The sequence below is a fragment of the Anopheles coustani genome, chromosome 2 (genome assembly GCF_943734705.1).
Source record: "Anopheles coustani chromosome 2, idAnoCousDA_361_x.2, whole genome shotgun sequence".
Classification (NCBI taxonomy): domain Eukaryota; kingdom Metazoa; phylum Arthropoda; class Insecta; order Diptera; family Culicidae; genus Anopheles; species Anopheles coustani.
The window spans coordinates 36,412,216-36,432,561 of record NC_071289.1 but is presented as its reverse complement, the minus strand read 5'-3'; the positions used below and the strand labels follow the sequence as shown (position 1 = coordinate 36,432,561).

The following is a 20,346-nucleotide window of genomic DNA, read 5'->3' as shown; positions in this document are numbered from 1 at the left end:
TGAAAAACACATGTTGCATCATTCTATACAGGTAATGAAAAGACAACATTCAATTAGAAATATTGCATCATACTAGATCCAAGCACACCAGAGGTCAATAAGAACAGTGTGTCACGTAGCTCAATGGCGTGTCGTGAAATATCATGCCTTGAACCAACAGCTCAAAATGATGTTGTTAACAATGAAAAATTAAAAACACAACCTATTTGGTTCACACACCATCCCAACCACAAAATGCTTGCATAAGCTTTTCACAACATTGCGTGTCCGAGAAATAAAAATAAATTAACATAATTGCAAGGAACAGGTGTTATTGTCGCTGCACGTCGAACCTTAAGCTTTGTCAATAATTAAGTACGTAATCAAACCACTTCCTTCGACTGTTTACAGCACTCCAGTTTCGTTTTCCCGACCCCGACCAAAACCGGGCCGGTAAAACATCTGTGGTTCTTTCGCTCAGCGGCCCACAGACTTTTAACTACAAATTATAGCCAATCGTTGGTCGGCTTCCCGTGGCGGCTACCTTTTGCTCACAATGAGCAGCCTCAATAAACCTGGCAGCACCGGGTAAATGAACTCCGAAAGGTTGACGATGTATTGTTCATGTCTTAATTACAAATTAAAAGACATAAAGTCGGACCGGGCAAAAGGGAACACTTGTCGTTTGCCAAGCTTGTACCGGTCGGTTGTACGAACGCTATAGTTGGTTGGTTTCTGTCCCGCCGTATGAGCTCCTTGTTTTTATTTGTTTTAGTTTTCGGCGTGAGTTCTGGAAGTTGGCGATTTACAACCGAACTCAAGGATTACGAGTGACGCGACGTCTGAATCGGGAATTTATGCGCCCCAGACATCTTAGCAGTGGGATTGCGGGTTTCGAAGCTCTTGCAAACTATTCTCTGCTCCTCCTTCCTCGAAGCCAAAGCACAAATTGGCCATCGAGCGCTTAATCGTTTCTATTGGCTACCTAACAAGGGTCGGGTTTCGACTCGTAAAATATAAGAATCAAATCAAACATCAAAGTCCGAGTGAAGCGATAAACGTGTCGAATTGGGCAAATATATTTAACTTTACCCATACTCCCCTGGACGGTTTTCCCAGTCTATGTTGACTGAATTGGTCAGAAGGATAGGAAAAAAAATGTTGTTCGGGTGAGTGATAATTAAAACCTCCATGCCTCGTCTCTGCCGTTCGAATCGGCTTCAGACGTGGCGAAAAGGACGAGTGGCGCATCCAAACTATGCAACTTTTCGGCAGCGAATTATCTTCACCATCGAAGCGAATTTCTGCAGTGATTTTTCCACACTCCACTCCACGCGGGCACATTTCAAGCCACTCCAGTATTGCGACTCAGTGGGTGTCGCGAGAAATGGTGCGATCTGCGCCAGTTGAACGACGCCTGTGATCACTAGCGCTTATCTTTCGTTGTGTTGATACGGTTCTGCCCGGGCTAATTGAATTGATGAGCCAGACGGGTTTTTATGTTGACCAAAGACCGGCAGATTATGACAATGATTAGCCGCGTTTGATGGCGGGATGCCGGATTAGAATCGACGGGTTTTTTTTCGGGAATTCCGATGCATTTCTTTGCTGCATATCAAAGAAGAGAAGATGAGAGAAAAAAAAACCGCGACGGCAAGAGCGGCGACTTTCCCGACATTGCCATTACTCACACTTTTTCACCAGCAAAGCCAGTAAAAGCAGCAGGAATTTGGCGAGACTGAAGTAAAACATAAAAATCTACACGTGTTTTTTTTCCGTCCGTCACCCATCCCACCGGAATTGTGAAATCCCGTTTGGGGGGTAAAACTGCGGGCGACAGCAAACAAAAAAAAACACTGAAAGAAAATGCTGATGGAAACATTAATGTTAATGTTTTACTGTCTGTCAACGGTGGCGGTCGTAAGGCGCACACACGTCTAGACCCGGGATCCAAATGTGTAAGCATTAATATGTTGATTCTGATATTTGGTTGTCCTCTTGCGACGATGGAAAAAAGAAATGTGTTGACGCCCTTCATCAGCTTAAACACGATGTTCTCGTTGCAATAAAAACGGCAGTAAAATAATGATGAAAAATAAAGGATTATCGTTCTTTCCAAATTTTGCACAACCCTTCCATCGTTAAAAAAGAAGTTTGATATAAGTGAAGAGATCATTTTAAGATTAAAATTTCTTAAATTACAGGTAAAAGTTCACTAAAGTTTCCTTAAGGGGGTAAAACATATACAAAGTGTAATTCAATCTAACCTGGACTAAGATTGGAAGCATAAAGAAGAAATAATAATGTAAAAACAAGTTGAAGCTTCTAGATTTAAACCGGACATTCGGTCCGATACGAAACTTAGAATCCGTAGCAAGCGGAAAACAACTGCACCATAAAGATCACGTAAAAAAGAACCATAAAAGAGCATCCCGCTGGTGAATCGCGTGCAAACAAAACAATAATGAAAAGTTGTTCATGTACTTGTCGCTCGCTTTATCACTTCGTTAATCGACAACAGCACATTTTTCTCCTGCCCGTAGTATGTCCAACCCCGATCGCCGGGGGCAAAGGGCGATGTAATTTTAAATTTAATGTTCCCGTTTGCTCGGGAAAGCTTCAAGCTTCAGGGAGACACACGGAGGTCGGGTGAAGCAATTCGATAAGCAATTGTGCTGAAGTTTCCATTTATATTGTTTCGGTTCCGTCACAAACGACAGCCCGTTCAGAACGGGTGGCACAACTCGAACAAAAGGTGAGAGCCGAAGGGAGGGAAGGGGTGGCCAGGACACCATCGACTTCGAAGGACACCAACCAAGCACCCCGAGGGTAGCCATACGGGGCCAATGTGCGCTGCTTCCTTATCGACACCGTCCAATAACATCATTTCGCTACTGGTCGGTATCATTTTCGCCACATTGTCCCCCCGCCGAAGCAACCTATTCCACCTCCCCATTCCATGTGAAGAAAGCTAGGAGAGGAAGAAGGAAAAAAACTTTCGATCACTACTACCACAGGACATCCATTTGTTATTAAACTTTTATGTGCGTTTTAGTGTTATATTTCATCCGGTTTTATATCCATGGCCAGGGCTTACGATGCGCGCTTCATTTGCAGCTTCGGCACAAAGCAGTGCGGCGCACACAAACACACACACACACACACACCAAGTGCAAAGAGAACAAATGGTTTGATATCGGGAAGCTGCAAGATAGTGCAACTGCACATGCAGACTGCAATTCGGTCAGTGTCAATATCGGTTCCACCAACCGAGCGTCGTGGAAAGCGCTTGGAAAAATCCGTGCCGGGCGACCGTTACACACCGAGGCGGGCAGCCAATCCGGGACGATCCATGGCCCCTTTTGCACCCCCTACACTTCCCCTTGGCTTAGCAACGGAATCGATTCCCATGAATCGCTTCTTCGGGTTTTACTCGGCAAGCGACTTTGGCTCGACAGTTTCTTTAAAACTCGTAAAGACTTGCAGGCGACGTCGGCGAGGCCAAGGCTGGCGCAATGGTTGGCCTTTCCGTTTCGGTTCCTATCAACGCCCGGACGGAGGACATCTTGGCGGAAGGCGACCGATATTGTAATATGCATGGACTTGCATGGATGAAAGTGTACAAAAGGAAATTAACCTACATTCCGAGCCGTGTTCGGTACGACGTCGAACCGGATGTTGGTGGTTTCGAACTACCGGACCACTGCGGGAACTTCCACCGACTTACTCCATCGGATATCGACCAAGAAAAGCTTCTCGCCATCGGCTGGTGTTGCGTAATTGGGTTAGGGTGCACAGTTCATTCTAGCAGGTTTCATAAAATCGGTACGTTTGGAATTAGTTTTCCACCCTTTGGGCTGGCATGCAGCTCCCCTATTGGGTGGTTTCAATCAAGTGCTCGGGGTGAAAGTGATCGGCCATAAAAACGGTTTGATTACGGTTTGGTTCCGTCGCTACCGTACGTCGTTGGGTTTTCCGAAACGATTGCACACGATCGAAATAAACATGAAGTTGGAACATTTGCATCAACTATCGAGTTGCCGATCATCAAACTCGAAGCTATACGATGCGTATAAAACGATCAACCGATGTCCAGCTTTGGCTACGTTAACCGGTCGAGCCGAGCAAGGGGTTAGAATTTTTAATGAGCACAGTCGATTTGTAGTTTACTCGAAAGAGCTGTGTGAGCCAATCTGTCCATAAAATGGGTTGTGCAAATTAAACTTTAGAAATATTTTAGCCAAGAAACTATGAAATATTGGCTCACACCAACTATGACGAAAGGTTACGATCTGCCGAAACAATTTAATCGTCTCAATTTTCCTACAATCTTGGCAAACTCTGGCGGATTGAAAGTTGGTTGGAGAAATAACGGTAAGAAAAAATGATAGATCAACAGCACTTTAATTCCTTACCGAATCCAGCCGCTCCGGCCCGAACGATCCCAAATCGAACTCCTTAGGCTATCGACGTCTGGAAACTTGTTGACTTTTGGCCAGTGTCGACAAACTCGAGACAGAAGCCTCCCGCACTCGGCTTTCCAGCGACGCACACCGTAAAAGTAAGACGCTTTCGCCAGACTAAATATCCCCGACGAAAGATTCTTTGATTTTGGTGTGCGGAACAAGGTTGCAACAAAAAAAAGGAAGAACACCCGGTTTGGTTCTGGTTTTGGTTGGAGGTTGTACCGCAGGATGTTATTCTTTTTTGTTGTGTTGCCCTAAAGATGGCCGTTTTGTTATTCTTTTTGACCTCACACTGGCGTAACTTTGACAAGTTGCATTCGCGAGTGTCTGCAGGCACCGCGAAGCGTGCTCCAAATCTGCCAACGAACTGAGAAAGAAAAACATCATAATACCATCGCAAGATGGGGCAACAAAAGATGGCAAGCAACAGACAACAACGGAAGGAATTCGCGCACACACAACCCCACGCAATGGGGTTGGCACAAAAAATGATGCTGCTTTCCCGAACATCAATGATTCGCACCCACCCGAAACGGTCCATCGCGTGGTCCCATATCGTTGCTCTAAGAACGGGTTATTAGCAATAAAACTGAAATCAATGCCGACACAACAGACGGTACGTCGGTGGCCGAACCGATTTGATCGGATTTTTCGCTTACTTTTGGATTATGGCTTAGTTTTCGGCGGTGGGAGTTTATTGGCTCATTGATTTATTTATCCCTTTATTTATGGATACCGCAGTTTGGTGTTCGTCTTGGCTTCGCGACTTTAAGAGCATTTCTTACTAGTTGCGAAAAAAGTTTGACTCATAATTAAAACGAAAATTAACTTGGCCACATCTGTTTAGCAGGTGGGTTATTTTTCAACGCCATCTTGCAGAAGGCATTTGCTTAAAGGCCAGGAATCTCTCATTAAAAATCACTTTCTTTGAAAGTAGGTGATCGAAAAATGATAATATAGTGAAGAGTGAAATGAAAAATCCATTACTTCGACCGATTGCTTTCCATCAATTTACGAAAAAAAGATAACTGTCGATAACGTGCTGTATTGATGCGTCCCGCCAATAATAACAATATTTCATCGGCGTTTTACGAAGAACCACTTCCAGCGCCTTGAAATCTGACCCGATCCACACACCGGTGCGGAGGATCCAATTTATCCGAAGGTATCCCGCGGCCCGGACAAGTTTATAATACCCGTCAATTAAAAAGTGCACTGCCTTAATGCGATCCACAGCTGGATCAAAAAACAGCACATGCATTAAGCGACCAATCACCAATCGCTTGACCAACCCGCTTCGGGGGCCGCCTTTTCCCCGTTTTGCATCAGTGGGGAGGGACACAAAAAAGGAACAGGAAAAATGCAAAGGAAAAGACAAGAAAGGAGAGCAATATTTATTTTTATTAGCCACTATCCGATACACGGAATCGGTCCATTTGCGCTCGACGTCGAATAAATCAATCAACCAAACGAAATATGATTAAAATAAACGACCGGTACCAAATACGGACCGGCGCAGCATCTTAAGCAGGCAAGTGGAGGTCATGGATCACTGACGCTGGGCGACCGTATCGTTGGCTAAACTCGTCTCGTAAATCGCACCAATGTCCCCTAATTACCTTGCCCGTCCGAGGCCCGGTGGGGTCGCGTTGCAGTTTTATTTTGCCACTTCGCGGGTGAATTTTTACATTAAATTAACGAAATAAAGCAACGGAGAGCGAATGGGCAATAAAAATCGCAGCGCGCATCGCTGCAAAAGCGTGTCGTATTGCATACATTTTCCCAAAGTGCCATTAATGCGCGATAAATTAATGAATCTATGACCGTTACTCGCGCCGAAAACGGATATTGCCATTAATAATAATTGCACATAATTTATAGAATCACTCGGGCGAGGGAAGCTGGAATGGCAAGTGGGAAGAAAGATGGGAAGCCACGAATTAAAAACCGTACGCCAAATGAAGGCAGGTTAAATGGGATGGCATCACCACCCCGAAAGTGCACCTCCTCTGGCAGGACCTTACTTTCCGGCAGCCATGACCGCAGGACACCCACGAACGGGCGCGTAGTCCTAAGTTTACCATTAGTCAGCCAGACAACAACGGACTGCTGGAAATGACAAAGGTAAGTATATCCTTCAAGAAGACACTGCTGAAGAAGATTCAGATGAAATTAATAATCACGTAATTTTTTCTTCAGCTTTTTCTCACCATCAGCATCTTTATGCCCTCCCATTAGCCTTCATTTGTCGTCCGCGTAATGGAATGTGGACACCCGGGAGCTTCTGGAACCGGGAAAGCGGGAGCCAGTTCCCAGACCCTCCAACCTGGCCCTGACACGATCCGGGTCGTGTCACGTCGGAGATCGTCTTTAGCATCCATCTTCGTTTCAGGCTGCATGAGGATGAAACGCAAAAGAAACCCTCCGAACCGGGTGCCCACAACGGGAAGATCCGGCAACCCAACGCACGGAATATATATTTTATTTTTATTGTGCACTCTGGTGCAATTATTGCGCACATTAAAAAATATTTATAATATCGAGAGCGCCCCGTGCAGCAAATCGTCATCGTCATCGGCTGTCATTGTCGTCTCGTGGTGCAAAACAAGCAACACGAAAAAAAAATACGCATGTGCAACTTGCCCCGGCGGTTGTCTGGCTGTGCGATTTTTTTTTCCTGTTTTCGCTTTTTATTTTGCATCTCTCAGCCACCTTCGTCGCGGAGAGGGGGGGGGGGGAGGGGGAAGGCGCGTTAAAGATGCACCACCAGGAACCAGGGCGTCGCAAATGGTGCACGATTCCGCGGCACGGCAGCAGATTGCACAGTTTTGCGCCGGCCGAAATGGGTTTCGGTAATGACATGTTCAGCCCATAATGATGATCGTTGACCAGCTCGATGACATCGGACAGTGCGTGAGGAAAACACACCGACCAAGGGCGAGAGGAAAGCAAGAGGGACGTGAACGGTGGGTGAAATATATTCCTGAACCCTGAGTCCACCGCAATTACAGTAAATCCAGGCTGGCAACGGGAGAGAAAAAAAAGTCAATACATGGTAGGCTAGACTTTCCTTTCGGGAGGCGGCTGTTTTTATAAATATCTGTCACACGGCAGTAATCATAAATAATTTTGGCACACTATTGAAGCTTCGCAAGGTCTGGAGGTCGCGTGTGACGGGGTGTTTGAGTTACGATACACTCAACTGCATTTGGAGACGCCGCCAGCTGGAGTACATTGGTCCCTGTGAATTATTTTTCTGTCCCAATTGCAAACGAGACAAACTATCGGAAAATGCCTCCCTCAGGCACGGGACGTGAAATGGGACCGAAACCAGGCATTTAAGTTTTCGTTTGATATAACTTTCTAACACCTTCGACAGATCTAACTTGAATATTGTCAACGAATGTTATGTAGAAATCATAAAACAAGTTGATACCAGAATCAAATCAGCGGCCATTTGGACCCCAACGCAAACTTTTTTTAAGTATATTTGATTACTAACTTGTAGCGTTTTTGGTTTTTCGATGCCACTTGCTCGGTGTATCATTCCACTTGCTCGGTGTAAACAGAAACGGTATCGAAAATATCGAAATTGATATTTTTCATCTTTTAGTTATCCAAAATGTAAATCCAGAAAAAATAGTGAGTAATAGAGCTAGTATGTTGAGCAACATGTAAAAATGAAAGACATATTTTTCCGATTACAAATGACTCCATAAATTGACCTCAAAGATCGAAAATAACGACAATTTCTATAGTAACGTATCCCGTATAGCGCTTCGAAATGCTCGCGTACGGAATAACAGGACAAAGCACAGGACGTAAACAAACTATGGAAAATTCTAAAATTTACATCTTTAAGGTACATTTGTGACGTCATCTGTTCTCTGAAAAATATGAAATTAGTTTTTTAAGGGGGCCTAATATATAAACATTTTTTTTTTAATTTAGATGATACATTCAAAAACATGAAAGCTTAAATTGATTAAAAATAATACATCAAAACAATAAAAACTCAAAAACAGCTTTTAAATGTACTAAAAAGGAACCGGTAACAGAGTTGAAAAATGTTAAAAAATGACAAAAATATTGCGTGTTAAAAAGAGCGGTCAAAATGACCGTTCACAAGCATTCGGGCAAGAATCCAAAGCAATGTATTTTAGTGTTAAACCTGTTTATTCTCATTTCTTGAGGATAAAACCACACGCATAAAATAAATCATCGGTATCACTAACGTGGGCTTTCACTGAGCAACGAACATTGAAATGTTTTATGTTACAATAATGCTGACGAAACAATCAAATCGGTATGAATACTATGAAATATTCTTCTTGAGGATTAAATTTCGAAATTTTATTTTTCGGGCAGGTCGTAACAAAACCATCCGCATTGCATGAACGTCGGCAATAAATCTTTCCGCAAAACAAAACAGCGTTCGACGTGGCATACACCCGGTCGGCCGGTTTTGACCATTTCTGTCCAACATGAAAAATCGCGAACACAAATCATATCACGTTTAAGAGTCAATTAAATGTCAAACCGGCAATTAAGAGTCCATCTTTTCCGAAATTACAACGCGACAGAAGAGACAACTACTTAAAGTGTCGTCCAGTTGACTGACTTCGTCTCTTCGACAAAAAAAAAACCCGTTCCAACGCGCTTTTCTCGAGCTGCCATTTTCGGGATCGCCTTACCGCCGCAAACATTGCAACTGCATTGTCCATTCGGTCCATCGGCTCGTGCAACCGGACACCCGACACCGGCGATGCTGCTCTTGCACCTTGGACAGCGCCCTGAACACCCTGTCATAACTTATGAAGAGCCGTCCGAGCGCCCGTTTGCCAACTGTTTGTCGGCTTAATGGTCGCTTAAAGGCTTCGGCTTCGATAGCGGGCGCGTCCGTCATTGATATTGGGGCTCGGTTTTGGCCCTGGAATTCCGGGCACGCTCGTGACGGTGGCGTGGACTCACCCTGAAAGGATTATCGCGCGGGCGCCTTCCGAGCGGTCCGTCAATCACAGCATCCGAAAAGCTCACCCGTCACGCCCCACAAAAGGGGTGTCTGCAGGATCTACTGTGTATATTACTTCACAAAAAAAAAACCGTGCGTGACTCTGCACGATCGAAGCTGATCAGCGCAAACCAACCGGATTGCCTTTTGCCTTCGTTTGGGCTCGGCTGCGCTGGACGCATCGATGTCGCCGCAGATCGCGATCATTGGCGCTTCAGCAAGCAGGAGGTTTAAAATACCCCAGGACAAAAAAAAAGAAATAAAATGCAACCACATACACTCGTCCGGAATGCACGATGGTACGATGCAAAAATTAATGCACTCCGCAATGTGTTCAATCACCGGCCGGAGCCGCTTATCGGGCCGACGCAACATATTAATCGAAATTATAAATTGATTTATTTACAACTTTATTGTATCTAATTAATAAAAACCAGTTTATCACACCACCACCACTACCACGGGCGCGCCTGGTGGGAGACGGTACCATCGGTTTCCGACGATTGGAAAAATAAAATAAAATGACGAGAAATTAAAAATCGATCCAAAGCGAACGAATGCAGCACACAATTATGGTTTGCTGACGAATGAAAAATGGAACCTCTCTTTTGGAACCATCGAGAGGAGGAAGGGCGGGAGGGAGGATGAGAACCAGCATCGGAATGCATTCGTGTCCTTTTCTGGTCACCTACCGTTACCGAGTTGCCAGTAGCCAGATGGTTTTCCTTTTTTTCGAACACCCAAACAACAACCAAAGGCTGGCAAAGCAAAACTGCGACTCGGTGACGAGGGAACCGTATGTTGGCTTGAAATGGCTATGAAATCGAAATAAGCGATAGGCGAAACAAAGTGCAACAAAAAACTGGAAAGCTTCATCTAAAAGCGGATGAAAAAGGAGGGCGCTGTATCAATGGGAGGGGAATCGTAGCATAAAACACCACAAAATCAAACGTGGATAGGGCGTAGGCCATAAGGCAATGATAAATTAGAAAGAAATCGTAGCGTAAACCCGATACACCCCCGGGGACGGGTCGGTCGTCAGGGAGAAATAAATTGAACACTTTATCGCTTGTGTATCCTTTTTTGCTTCGTTTGATACATCTCTGTGGCAACATTTTGCAGATCATTTGGTCGGTGTTGTTGTATTGCTTTTTTTTTTGTTTCAAGCAAAGCTACTTTTTGCCCCCTGGCTGCCTGCCAATGAAACGTGAGCCTCCCATTCAGACGGAGGAAAAGGTTAAAAAAATGGCAGCATATCAATCGTGCGAAAGCATCAAATCAATTCGAATTCATTTGCTTGCAAATAAATCGTTGCTACATTCCGGCCGCTCGATCAAATATGTTACCAAACAAGGAAGCGCCGGGGAGGCGGGCTTCGGGAGGGCGAAGGAGCACCGACTGTCGTAAATATCGGGCTGCCCTTTTGTGGGCCTGCCCCCAAACGCACTACTGCACTGTACGAGTATAACTCACGGGAATGCCCGATAGAATGTGTGTAATGAATTTTCCACGACTTTGATTGCGTATCACGGTGGCGGTTCGATGGAGGTCGCGCTCGATTGAGGTGTTTCTTATGCTCCACCAGGGCCCGCGGTGGGGTCGATGGGGGAGACGCGGAAGCCCATATTTGCGCGATGGTATTTGATGTATTGTTTTTTGCTCCAGCGCCCGCCCGTCAGTCGTCGCCCGAGTCAGAGCCGAGTTGGTCTGAAGACAGTTTCGAGATAAATAAAGCTAGCATCTTTCGATCGATGGTGGCTTGATTTATAAAGCCCACGGAAGGGGGTGGAGCAGGGGCTCCCCAGGTTCAAACGAGGTCGACGAAATGGGGGTGCCGCTGCTGCTGCTACCTGTTATGGATTATGTTTTCAGCTCCCACTCACCTCACAAACACATACACACACACACACACACAGGGGGGGGACAAGTTCGCCAGCGCCGTTGACTGTTGACAGGCGGCAGAGAGCACGGTTTGCATGCATGTGTCTGCCCGGTGTCTATCAATCATTTTTCGCAAACATATCAACGCAACCAGTTCTGGCAAACGATCCAGTCGCCGCGACTTCGTTCGGGGGAGGAGTTTGCCCGCCGGTGTTGATTTAGGAGCCCGCCAACCCCACAGTTTGTCCATTTATGATGTAGGTGAATTGAACGTATGTACAGCGCACAGCGTTTGATCGTTTCGGGTACGGGATTTGTTTGCCCGAACGTCAGTAGCATGTTGGATTTGTCAAAGCATAATAAGCAGTGTCGGTAGTGCTAGGGCATCCCTCGGAAGGGTGAAGAAACGTTTTGCACCCTGACAAGCGGGAAGAGCTAGTTAAGCACGGGGTTTATTTATACACGCCCGTGTTTGGAACGAACGTGTGGAAAATCTGTTCGACGAGATTATGTTATGTTAATTTGCACCGAAAAGAAGGGGAAAAAAATAAACGGCAGCACCAGCAAAGGAACTGATCAATAAACTGATGGGGAATGGGTTGATCTGTTGTTCGAATTTGACTTTATTGTGTGCAAAGTGATTTGCTCGAGAGATTTAAGCATTTTCAGGGAAATAGAGAGCGATATCTCACACCCTGTTTTCATTTTAAATTTAAATCACAGTCCATCTTTCTCATAGATTACGGAATGATGGTGAAAGACGAGATGTTTCACGGTTTGCGCTTTAGTATAATTTAAATTTAATTGCCCGCATCCGTCAATCTAACAACCTGTTTACAAAACTCGTTCCCCCGAATAAAGAACTCAACATACGTCGATGTGATGCTCGGTAAGATGAACCAGAAGTTGTGCAATTCTAGTACGCGAACCGAACAAAAGCAAATGAGTGACACCGAAACCCGGGGGGTGAATATTTCGAAATTTGACCACTCGATGCAAGTCAAGTTGAGGCATTCCCGTCACCTGATGCTATTTTTCCGCCCGGCTGCAAACACCAACATTTCCTGCACGCGCTTGGGAAAACTCCCGATACTCTGGCCGCGGCGCAACTTCTGATCGCGTTTATTTATTCACACACGCTGTGCCGAGTGTGGTGCAACATTGTAGTCCTCCTGGCTCCGGCGGACGACAGACATAACGATTCTTTGGGTGGGCGGCAATCAATGAAAACGCCATGAAAAGTGTGCTAAGCTTCGTTCAAGTGTGATTTGGTATTTTCGGTTTTAGTAAAACATAGCGCAGATGCGGCGAAAGCAAAGCAAAAAACGAATTAACGCCATATGGGACGCCTTATCCGTTTCGTGCGGTGTCCGCGTGCACGTGCCTGTCACGTTTACCTACTTATATGCTGAAAGTTACCAGCCCTAACACCAGACAGTGTCAGCTGGATTTTGCTGATGGTATTTGTTCGAATGAAGATTGTTTGAATAACAAATTCACGCCATTACCTGTGTTGGGGTAAGATGTGGGACTCATCATCATTATTTGGAGAAGTCATTTGTGCATGTTTTTAATACAAACAAACCACTTTACCTCTAGTTGAGATAAAAAATTACAAATCCGAACAGTAATATTATTCTCTTAATAAGGTCTCAGAGAGGGAGAAGTATTAATTTGAAATAGTTCAATATCGTTTCAAGACAAAAGAAAATAGCAAATCTTTTGATTTCTTTTCGTGTATACTATACAGTATCTTTCCAGTATACTGTGGTGAACTGTTCAACACAACATATGATAAGTTTAGTAAATCGCAAATATGAGTTTTCATTTATCTTTTTAAGTAAAATTTTTATAACTTGTAAGCTCGCAACGATGAAAATCATGTGTAATGAAACAATTTATTATTTTAACACATTGACTGCAAATCGTTTTCAGCGCCCTGTTTTAGTACAATCTTTCCTGATTAAAATGTGTTTATAATATTTTTAACCTAAAATTTTTTGAAGGCCTTAAAAGCTTTCCAAAGAATTAGTTTTTAATATTACTATAGGTTTTATGTTTCATTTTCAGTTATTTATGGGGTAAAAACTTTTTAGAACTAATGACAGCTGGCTATCAATAACGATAGCCATGGCAGTCAATGTGTTAAATGATTTGCTACAAAAAAAAAGTTAGATTAAGAAAAGTTTGCGCCATAAGTATAAACGATAATTAATGCAATTCAAAACAATGAAATACTACCTAACAAGACATTAAAATTTAAGAAGCTATCTCTTTTACTTATAATTTTTCTTATCAGTTTTTGAATGAATGCGAAACGTTAGTCCAAATCCTTGTAACTCTTTTATCACTTACTTTGACTTTTTCAGCTTTCATGGTATACTTGTCAAGCCAAGAAAAATGCTCGGTAACTCTGGCAATTCGATCCAATACAACAAACGCCAACCAACCGTCCGCGTCTCCCCAAAAGGGCCTCCCGGGCGGCTAAATGGTGTCTCGCTTGGCGTTTTTAAAAATAGTCACCTCCGTCGCCGAGGACGCCGCGCGCATCAAGATGACGATTGAAGCTAATACCGCGAAGACGCCATCGTCAAAGTATTCAAAACTCGCGCCCGGAGGCTCCGTGGGGCAAAGGGTGGGGGTGGGGGGAGGTGACTGGGTGACCCGGGCGGAGGGGAGAAAAATTATGAAAAATGAGTTCGTTGCATTGTTGTGCCTCGATTGAGCGACGCCAAACCGCCGCTGTACCGTTGTGTGTGGTGTAGTTTTCGTGTGGTGTCATTAGAAGCGGGTGTTGTGGCGTCTTCTCCAAGGGGAGGAAGGGTGGGGGGAGGCAACTTTACCGCGAGAAAACCGAACTTACCGCGAGTTGAATGCGCTTGCGGTGACGGTGCAAGAAAATGTGTAATGTTACCGGCGTGTCGTTAATCGGTGTCTGGGACACAACGGCCAAGTTATGCAGTATTTATATATAAGGCGTTCCCTTAAAACCCTGAGCCTTTCCTGTTTACGATGGAATGTCTCGAGATTGTGGAGTCTTTGAGTTTTCCAAAAAGGAGCAAAATGTGGGACCTTCCAAAAAAGGTAGATAAAAGAACTTTACGTACTCTCGCGTATCTATGTAGGTAACGACATGGTCTGGTCGTACCGTGGGGGAAGACAGATTTACTGTCACAAAAACCGTGACAAAAGCGATTGCGAAAGAAGACAGATCGAACCGTGTCAGCTCTATCTGACAGAATGTCTATCCCCCCTTGCGTCGTGGCATGTCAGGCCAACATTTGGGCCGATAACTCCGGTGGCGCGCCACCGACGCAGCGTGCATATATCTTTAATCTGTGTAGGGTACCATTGGCCCTGGGAAGAACGTGGTTCGTATCTCTCCCAGATCCACCCCCCAAAAAAAAAAAGCTCACCCAAAGAAACGGTTCGCCCGCACGCGATTGATAATTGTTTGATAGTGCAGGTACTCACAGTTTGACGAGCTCCGACGGCAGATCGACCGGCACGGCGTCGAGGCCGATCCCGCGGCAGACGAGCGTCACCTCCTCTTTGGTTCCCGTGCACTGGCACCCGCGGGCGACCCACGCCTTGCAGATCTCCTTCAGCGTCTTGCCGTAGATGCCGTACTGCTGCAGCGCCTTCTCGTACATCGCCTTGGCCTCCTTCTCCGGGTCCATCGACGGTATCAGCAGGCTCTCCTTCAGCATCAGCTTCGTCTGGCCGGTCGCCGGCACCGTCGGCGCAAGCCCGACGGCCCGATGCCGGCAGGTTTGGAACAGCAGCAGCACCAGCAGCACCAGCACCACGTGGCCCTTCACCGCCGTCTGCGGGTCGATAATTCGTATGGCCATAGTACCGGGTGCGGCTACACCGAAGAACCACCACACCACACTGACCGGGTGCACACCTCTCTCTCCCCCCCCACAAACACAGAGACACACGCACTACCACCAACCTAGGCCCGGATTGCGCCCGGAGATTCGCTGGTTGGGAAATCCGCCGCGTCGAACCGCCCTCCGACACCACGGCTCATATGTTCTGCGTGCCGGAACACGCACACACACACACACACGCGCGCACTTTTCACTTCCACTCACGAGACACTGCGCCACTGCAACCACGGTTGCGCCGATCAGCCAACCCGGGCTGCTGCGTCGCTTCGGCCGTCAGCAGTTCCGACGGGCTCCCTACGCCGCCCGGTGACATGGCGTGACGTTCCAGCCGGACGCCGGCATGAACGTCTCCGGCACACGCTCGATTCGCACACTTTCACCCGCGATCACGATTCACCTCCAAAGCCTGCTCCGATCTGGTGTCGTGGTGTCGATTCCGTCGAATTAGCAACGTTGTCGTCGAAATGATCTGCAATTAAAAAAAGGGAGGGAGACAGAGAACAGGGTGAGTGAAACGTGCCACATTGGTTCAACATCCGGTGTGTGTGTTTATGTGTATGTTGCATGGTTCATGTTTCGTTCTTCCCGAAGACAACGCAGATGAATAATGTCGCTCATCAGCGGCGAGGGCAAATTGTTTGCAAAGCGATCGGTAATTACGCTTAATTCACGTGCGTTCGAGGTCGTTTTTTCGCGCCGAAACTCGAATGATGTATGGGTCCGGGCCGACCGACCGGGAGCGGGTTAAGAAAAAAACAATCCCAAAGCAACCGGGTCGGCCCGATCACGAGAGTTGAAAACTACAAATAAGAAACATCCGAAAGCCCTCCAATCAGGCAGGGGTTTGTCACAGCCTTCGCCAGCTTAAGAAGGTGTGCCTCTCCCCCCCGTGAGTGCGAGGGAAACGCCAGGGGAGGGTGGCGATTGTAACTCGGGTTCCACCGCTGACGTAGTAAGCCGCTGGTCAAGACTCCGCGCACCATTTCAGGCTTCGGCCGGACAATCTCTTCGCCGAGCGGAGCGAAGCAAACGGTACAGCAAACTTGTCGAGCATTGATTTTTGCCTTCAGCTCTCTTTTATCTTGTCTTGTTTCTTACTGTTTTTTTTTTATTTTTGCGCCAATGGAGAGTAACAAAGACGGCAAGGGCAACTGCAGCACAGCAGACCCTATTGCGTAAGGCATTAACCAGCAGCCTCCATACGACGCCGAGGCATGTCGCCGTGGCAAGCGCGGCCAGAAAGGGATGGTGGGCACCCTAACGTACACCCATCGTGCTCCCCAACCCTCTACCCCACCTTCTTCTTCTCCTCCCACCGCCAACTCCACACCGGTGCGGACTAGTTCCAGTTCAAGGTGAACTGCGCTTGATTCATGTTTTTATTAATCGATCATTATTATTGACCTTTCTTTTGTTTACATTTTTGGTCACCGTCGACAACGACGACGACGACGATGGTGCGAGGTTCGAAAAGAAGCAAAATGGGCGAGAAAAATCCACTGCACTTTCGTCTTGATGCACCCGGTAAGGAGGTGCCAAGTTGGATGCCAAAATGTGTGACCCAACAAGCGGTTAACCGACTGGAAGAATAACTTAAATCATTTATGTGGCAAACAGATGGTTTCAGATGGGTAGCTTTCTAAGAGGCTACTTGAAGAACAGATTATGATTAGTCAATAATTCAAGTTTTTAGCTGTACTTTCGTTTTAACCCCTTTACAGTTTTGCTGGAATTGCGGATGGAATTTGTACTGGCTTGCCCAGTTTTTTGTCGCACGTTTTGTTTCTACTTTCGTTGTGCGTCGTTTATTTCGAGTGTACCGGCTTAAAAAACACGTTCTCATGTGTTTTAAAACTTTTATTCATATATTTGACATTAATCGATGTAAATGAACTATATTTTAGCTTATTATCAACAAATTATTGCTAATCACAGCCACAAATAATACTGACTGACCAGCATTTAATCAAAACAAATCCCAAAATTTTTAGAAAAATATATTTTTTTGTTCAGTTCTGGATCAAAAACTATACACAAATGCAAAAAAAACCAGTGGGACTGTTCTTGGAGCCATTTTCTCATCTAGGTAGAACTGTGACGGAGTTAATTTAGCGTCTTTTGGTTCGAAACTGTTGTCTTATTCAACGTTCACCCTTGAACTAGAAATCAACAAATCACGGTACAAAAACACAAGATCAGATCAAATTACTCAATGAAGTTTCCATTTCAATTTCCATGTACTATAGCCTACAATGAGTGGAACAAAAAAAATATATCGACGAAATCGAACCCGCCACTGCTAATTGCTGGTAAATTAATACCTTCACTTCCTACCTTTCGAAATTGATCCAATCGTTCGACAAACGATATCCTAACATTTTGTAAATTAAAAGATCGTGACGACAACCGCTAGGGTGAGCTTTCAGTTTTTTTTTTCGGCGGGTGGGGGCTTCCAATGACACCGCGAAGTCAAACGCTCCAAATACCGCACGTCATAGCTGCGCGGCAGTCCAAAAGCCACCCGGCGCGTCATGGCGTCGTCTGCGTGGTTTGTGCCAGATCGCGGGTGAACTTGTCAAGGTCAGCACCGTCCCTTCGCGGGCACCCCAGAGTCGGCTGGTACAGCTCGGACCATATGGTTGCCCCGCGACGGTGCCGGTTGAAAGTTCTCCAAGCGCTCCAAGCACAGCGCTTCGAGGCTCACGCGATCTCCGTTGATCGTAATTGCAAGGGCTGTTATGTTTGTATCGACTTCCCGATAGTCTGGTGATATGCTTTACTTCCATGCGCTTTTCCCACAACGGTACGAAAATCTGCACGCACCGGAGCTGCTTGCAGCCGGTAATGTAGCCTAATTAAAAGGTATTCTTTCCTTTCGCGCGAGTGTTGTACGACAAAACGATCTCCCGCGGGTGCCCGGGAGGCGCGCGTTCGTTAATTACTGTTGTTTACATTTACGATCCGGCGACTGCAGCCCTGGCAGCAGGTTGCCGAAGCAATATCGATCACTGGCAAGCTTGTTGCTAATTAGCTCTTGGGGAAGCTTTAAAAAGAGAAACAAATGAATTTCCTGTATTGGGCTGATTATGTAATGGTCCTTGTCTTTCCGAAAGCTCATTGGTCCCTTGTTGGCCGTTCGACATTGTCCGAAACAGATCATATAGTGAACGACGTGTACTAAAAATATTATACATATTTTAGTTAGCTTCATAGACTTTCGGAAGATATCAGATTGACGTTTAACCATCTTCAAACAATCATACTTTGTAAAAATAAGTTTTGAAGCAATGAATTTACCTGTTTGATTTTCCAAAATAAAAACATTTTATCAATGCCCCTTCTACCATCAAGCGTCGGTGGTGTAATGGTCAGCATAGTTGCCTTCCAAGCAGTTGATCCGGGTTCGATTCCCGGCCGACGCATAAGCTTTTTTTTAATGAGTTTTCCCATGGTTTGAGGTGAAACGTTCCAGTTAAATTTGTGTAATTCAGATTGAGATTCAAGCATCTGTATGATTCTTGGCATTTTAAAGATTAATGAATCTTCTGATGAGAGATTCATGATTTATAAAAATATATCTACTGATGAAAAGTGATGAGCACAAAATGGGTTAAGGGACCCCTTTTTTCGGTTGCATGATCCACGCCAATAGAAGAATCGTGGCGATTCGTGAAAGATCCATGAAAGATTCATGAAAATTCATTAGGGTATCGAAAGATTCATCTACGTTTGAAGATTCGAATCTCATAAGTTTCATGAATCCATATGAATAAATCTTAGGTGAAAGATTCATATGAATGAATCTAGCCAATAGATTCGTAAGGCACTAACACTAGTTCCAATGCATGCATCATACTTTCCTTATGGAAATTTTATTTTTCTTTAGATGTTATGTTTAATTTGATTCGCTTTATTGAATGACACCCATCAAATCAAATAGACAGAAACACTTGACAGAACATGGTGCTGGATTTCTGTAGCAGAAAATTAGTCCGGGTGACAAGTCATCGTGACAGTTGCACTGATACATTAGCACCTTCGACACATCACCGCCGACACGTGCTTTGGCCAGCGTCAATCACACCCACACACAAACTCACACACGGCCAGCGCCATCGGCGTACGGCGTCGGAACGATGCGAACCGGCCCAAATGACTTTTTAAACGAACCATTAACCCTCACGATGAACCCCGACGGTGCACCCATTAGCGCGACGGACGGATCTTTTCCGGCGCGATCGCGAAAGGGAAAGTGTTCCAAGCGGGTACACGACACAGGTTTTTGTTTATGCTGTCTTTTTTTCCTTCATTTCACCCAACACTGATTTGGCAGCGGGACGATGTGCATCGCTCCGGTGACGGACTCGCATCATCCCGGAAGCGAACGATCATTAAACGCTAATTCGAACTGACTGGTTGACCGAATTTTAACCCCCGTCGTCCTTTCCAATCGCACACACACATCAACCGCTACGCAGAAAGCGAAGGTGGAGGGCGTACGTCTTTCTTTTGAGTTTTTTTACCCCCACCACCCTCCTACCAGCCCCAACCAAACCACCGAACGTACCGAGACGTGGTGACGGCGAGTGACATACCAATTAATCTTCCTGCCACTAAAATGTCAGCGCGAGCGCGTTGCACAATTTCTACACCCCGTCACCGTAATTAACTTTTGTCATTCATCAAAACTTTTTCCGATCGCGGCTAATATCGCCTGCTTGGGGGAAGGCGAAAGACTCCCGGAGGCCGAACACAATTGTCGCAGGTCAGTACGCGACGCACGATCGCACTAATTTGTGAATCTGTTCCACTCTCTTCGCTGTGGCACCTGTTCCACCTTTCTTCGGGATTGTTTGACACCGACTTCTGGAAACGTCACATTTCATTAGCGAAGGTATAAAACCGGCTCCTGACATGTTAGGAAATCGGTGGGGAAAGGGCATAATTTATGAGGTATGCTTCTCATAACGACGATTCAGATGGCGGTTATTTTTAAATTACCTGAATGAATATTGGATAAATTGTGTGGACCAAAACTTCATGAAAAAAACTCAATAGATTTTGCGAATGTAGAAAAACAAATTTCCATGAGCGGAAAAAATAACAACTGTGT

The 20,346-nt window shown here is 45.5% G+C and overlaps 1 protein-coding gene and 1 non-coding gene across 2 annotated transcripts in view; one reads left to right on the top strand and one right to left on the bottom strand.

Moving 5' to 3' along the window:
- LOC131263086 (follicle-stimulating hormone receptor) overlaps positions 1 to 15,191 on the bottom strand; it is a 70,156-nt gene extending 54,965 nt beyond the window's left edge. The window contains exon 1 of the mRNA XM_058265234.1: positions 14,812 to 15,191. Coding sequence (XP_058121217.1) covers positions 14,812 to 15,191 — 380 coding nt within the window. The remainder of the gene's footprint in view (positions 1 to 14,811) is intronic.
- Positions 15,192 to 18,583: 3,392 nt separating this feature from the next.
- Trnag-ucc (transfer RNA glycine (anticodon UCC)) lies at positions 18,584 to 18,655 on the top strand. Its single transcript has one exon. It is a non-coding gene; the product is annotated as a tRNA-Gly (tRNA).
- Positions 18,656 to 20,346: the final 1,691 nt, after the last annotated feature.